This window comes from Gracilinanus agilis, chromosome 3 (assembly GCF_016433145.1).
Source record: "Gracilinanus agilis isolate LMUSP501 chromosome 3, AgileGrace, whole genome shotgun sequence".
Classification (NCBI taxonomy): Eukaryota; Metazoa; Chordata; class Mammalia; order Didelphimorphia; family Didelphidae; genus Gracilinanus; species Gracilinanus agilis.
Window position 1 is genome coordinate 409,375,242 of NC_058132.1, and position 4,852 is coordinate 409,380,093.

General features: G+C 34.1%; 1 protein-coding gene across 1 annotated transcript in view; it reads right to left on the minus strand.

Annotated features, from left to right (window-relative positions):
• Positions 1 to 756: 756 nt before the first annotated feature.
• DNAJC28 (DnaJ heat shock protein family (Hsp40) member C28) overlaps positions 757 to 4,852 on the minus strand; it is a 10,653-nt gene continuing 6,557 nt past the window's right edge. Inside the window, exon 2 of the mRNA XM_044666862.1 lies at positions 757 to 3,182. Coding sequence (XP_044522797.1) covers positions 1,990 to 3,147 — 1,158 coding nt within the window. The 5' untranslated portion in view covers positions 3,148 to 3,182 and the 3' untranslated portion in view covers positions 757 to 1,989. The remainder of the gene's footprint in view (positions 3,183 to 4,852) is intronic.

Sequence of the window (4,852 nt, forward strand, 5' to 3'; positions counted from 1 at the left end):
TATTGGAATGGGCATTCTCCTTCTAATAGTGCAGATCAAAATTCATGCATACCATATCATCCTGTGTAACTCTTCTCACAAAGAGCTTCCATAGCAGAGCTAGCTCAGGTGCCAGAGACCTAATTTTAGGTCTTTTTGCTCTCTGAATATATTTATATTCATAATATTATTCATTTATTAATCTTATTAATATAGGCAAATTTTGCAAATGTGAAATGTGGAAATTATAGGTTTAAATTTGATCTGTAGACAATGAACCCAATTTTTAATTCTTAAAATTAAAGTCTTAGCTTATTTCTTATTTGCAGATCACCTGAAAGAAAATGGTAGGCATAAATGGGCTATAAAGGAGAAGCAGTATAAAGGGTATTGTTATTGAGATGTATGTCTGGAAAATGAGGATAAGGGATAAAGTGGTTGAAGAGTCTACTTGTTTCAATGGTATCTATGTCTTGTCAAGTAATGCAAAAGAAGGTCTACAGCAATTAGTTGACATCTTGTGAAACATTTACAAGATGAGAACAGGAGCGTCAAGATGTTGAAAGGTTATGATCTACACCAATAGAAGTCATACTCCCATCAATAAAATCAAAGCCATCAAAGTAGGAGTTTAAAACTATTTCAGACCTAATTATGACGAAGAATTTCAGCTTTCTTGAAACTAGAGAATTATAAGTCTCATCACTAATTTAAGTTTCATAACTGATAAACATCTAACTCAGTCATAAATATAATTCAAAATGACCTTATGAGTAATATGAATCAAATTTTGCTTTATTAAACAATAAAACCAACCACATAAATTATTATAATGGAGAGAGCTAATGTTTGGAAAATAGTTTTATCATAAACACATTTGAAAAACTATTTGTTCCTCTAAAATTAGAGTAATTTGTACAAGTTTCTCAATAACACATACAACTAAATTTAATAATGTAATGCTTTAAAGGATTCTTGACCTTTTTACACTCATCTGATTTTTCATATTAATTTTTGTAAGCAAAGAAGCTATCAAAAAAGCTAATTTTTCTGAAAATGGATAGAGTATAAAAAAAATACCATCTATGCTCATTTCTTTCCATTCCCCAAGAAAGCAAAATGGCAGACACAAATATATTTTCCATTGTTGTAATAAAAGAATCATAGGGATTAAAAACATAAGAACACTATTTTTCTAATTGGGTTTTAATATTTCTATCCCATCCTCTTAGAGGGTCTACCATTTGAAAGACAAAGGCAGAATAAAATAGGAATGTAGGGATGCTCAATTGTGCCCAATTTGTTACAACTTAATTTTACTAAATCTGAACAATTTCTCATCTAAAGATATTAAAAGCTATCTCTGATAAGGTTCTTTTAGGTCAATAACATCATTTTATCTATTAAAATAGGGATACATTCATAAATCCATTATTGCTGAACACTACACTTTTATGTGTACGCACTGAGGATGAGCCAGGATCTAAATTGGTTACTTTTTTCATTCTAATTATCTCTAATAATAACTGAGGTCAAAATGATGAAGCAATGAGCTGCATTACAATCCAGCTAAAGGTCTGTTCATTTAGTGTGAATAGACACAGCCTTAAGGCAAAAAAATAGTTTAATAGTAGAAGCAATCTTTATTGACTTCATGACCTGAATTTACTAGTTCCACATTCTTATCTTTACTCATTTCAACTGATGACTAATGTTTTTAATTCCAAAATTTGCAGAATGTGGTTCTTGCCCCATCCCAAATGAGTCCTCTTGAGTTTGTGGTTTTTGGATTTTTTTTTTTGTTGTAGTCTTTCGTATATAGTTGGTGGGCACATACATCCTAAAGACTGGTTGGAAATTCTTTCACTTAATAACTTTCAGATTCATTGACAAAAGAATAGAGATGAGCAGACATAAATAAGTATGACAGCAAATATATTTCACGTTTGAAGTCAGCAGATCTAAAAAAAAGGACTTTTTGAAATACAATGGCACTGAATCCTGAAATCCTCATATTTTACTCCATCTCCATAGAGTTAACCATTTTAAAAAGCCTTTCTTAAATCCAACTGTTTGTTGGATTTCTGATTCAATGTTAACTGTGCTTTTTTTATCCATCTTCTCTGTTTTTATTGGATTTTCACAAGTTTTTTGGACTCTGGCAATTTCTTTCTCTGCATCAAAATGAACTTTTTGCCTGTTTAGAATAGGAACAATCAAATTAAAATAATTAATTCGCTTGTTTAATTTTTTAATATTTTCTTGAAATTTCTCACAAACTTCAGTCCACTGCTTTAGCTCACTTGGTGTCATTGGATGCCCAAGTTTATTCCTTGATGTCAAAATGTCTTCTCTGAGTTGCTTAATAGTATCTTTTATTTCCTTTTGCATTAGAATCCATTCTGGCTGGTATCCATTTTCTATTAGAATCCTATTCAGGTTATGAGTCATGGGATCAATGTACGAGCAGCCAGAAAATTTTTTCAGGGGCTTTCCTTTACCACTGAGATTATCAAAGTCTCCTTTAGCCATTGACTCTTGAATGAGATCCTCAACTAAGCGCTCAATTGCTTGCGTTATTTTTTGTTGTTTACTTTGTCTTACATTTTTAGCAATCACACTATGCTTATAAATTTGGTTTTCTAGTTTCTGCTTTTGATATTCCATTACTTTTTCCGTAGCACGATCTGCTCTAAATTGTCTATATTGTTTTTCTCGTTGACTTGGAGTCCCAAAACCAAAACCTTCATAACTTAAATAATGTCTGTGTTGTGGTGTTTTATATGTGGATGCATCTTCTTCCTCCTCTTCCTCAAATTTCTTTTGTCTCTGTTTTGTTTTCTCTGCTACATGGGCCAATACTATCCTATAGGCTTCTTCTATTTGTATAAATGATGCAGAATCAGCTGTACCGGATCCACTATCTGGGTGAAACTGCTTGGCAAGCTGACGAAAAGATTCTCTTACTTCGTTTGCAGAACATCCTTCACTAAGCTGAAGTATATTGTAATATTCTGTGATGTTCTTTTTAGCTTTGTAATATGACATCAGTCTATTACTAAGGATATAAGAAGATGGAATCACTTTCATCCGGTTTGAAATCATTGCTATGTTTACCATAAGAGAGTATCTGAATTTGGGACTCATAATTACACATAGCCACTTCATGGCTGTTGAGATTCAGTTGCATTCTAAGCAATGACCTGCATAAATAAAAAAGAAGTTAAATAAAACCACATCATCAGTTGTAATGTCACCTACTTTCACTGTTTCTTATCTCTAGTATTAAAAAAAAAAAGGAAACAGAGGGATAAAACTGAAGCACAATTGTGATTTGTTGTGAATTTTGGGTTTTGTGATTTTTGTTGTGAAATAAAACTGATCACAAAATGATGGAGTCTCTAGTGATTTCACTAATGATAATAGTAAAATATAATATTTATTAAGTTCTCATTATATGCAAGGAATTTTGCTAGGCACTAGAAATACAAAACCAGAAATTAAACAGTTCCTAGACCTTGAGGAACTTATATTACTCTTGTGGGGTGGGACTGGGGGAGATACAATATCAACACAGATTAGAATAATAGAAGCAGAATGATTTGGTAGAAAGATGTTGGATTTGGAGAGAGGGTTTGGGTCCCCACTACTTGAAAGTCATTTAACTTCTATGAATCTGTATTACTTTAACTGCAATACTGAAATTTTGTTGTTCAATTGTTTCAGTTTTGTCCAACTCTTGATGAAACCATTTGGAAAATGGAAACGGCAAGTTTTAAATTTATGAAGGGTTGAAAGGCAACCTGGTTAGTGAAGAGCTTGCTTTGAAGTCAGGAAGGTCTGAGTATCCTGCCTTTGACTCATAATAGCTGTGTAACCCTGGGCAAAGCCTTTAATTTTCCTGTGCTCTAGTTACCTCTAAGACAGTGAGTGAATTTGTGTGGATAAAGGACTATTCCCTATGAAGCATTAAGGATTAAGAGGCACAGAGATCAGACAGTATTTTGAAGTAGAAGAGAGCATTAAAGGGAGAAGGTAGAAGAGGGGATGTACATTATAGAGGATGTAAAACTGAAACTAAATCTTGAAAAAAGAGTAAGTATTCCAAAAGAAATGTATAGAGGTGGGAGATGGCATAGCAAATTTGAGCAACAGCAAGCTGTCTAAATTGGGCAGAAAGTAGAATGTGTAGGGGAGAAAGGTTGGTAAAGATGTTGTTCACTCATTCTGGACTCTTTGTGACCCCATTTGGGGTTTTCTTAGCAAAGATACTGGAGTTGTTTTCCATTTTCTTCTCCAGCTTATTTTACAGATGAGGAAACTGAGGCAAACAGTGATTTGCCCAGGATCATAGAGCTAGTTTCTGATGCTAAATTTGAACTCAGGACGATGTCTTCCAGAATCTAAGCCTCGAACTCTACTGCACCACTTGGAGACAGACTGTAGAGAGCCTTAACTATGAAAATCAATAACTATGGACCTCAGAGCTCTGCTTTTCTTTTCACTCACACAACCACCAACCTGGTTCCAGGCCTTCAAAAACCCTGATCTGTACTATAACAATAGTCTTCTAATCCCTCCTTAGTATTTCCCAGAGCTGCCAAAACAAGATGGTTGGATGGATAAATGGATGGATGCCTAGACAAGCATTTAAATGGCTACCATGAGACAGACACTGGGAATACAACTATCAATGTGAGAAAATAGCACACAGATGAGAATGAAAGCCAAAGAAGGGATGTTTCTAGCTGGCAAGTATCAATCATATTGATTTGATTACTGCAACAGGGTAGACAGAAAGATGTTCACACTAGGTAGGTGCAGATTTCAAATCAACCTTACCCTTCTCTCCACCCCCACCCCCACCCCACCC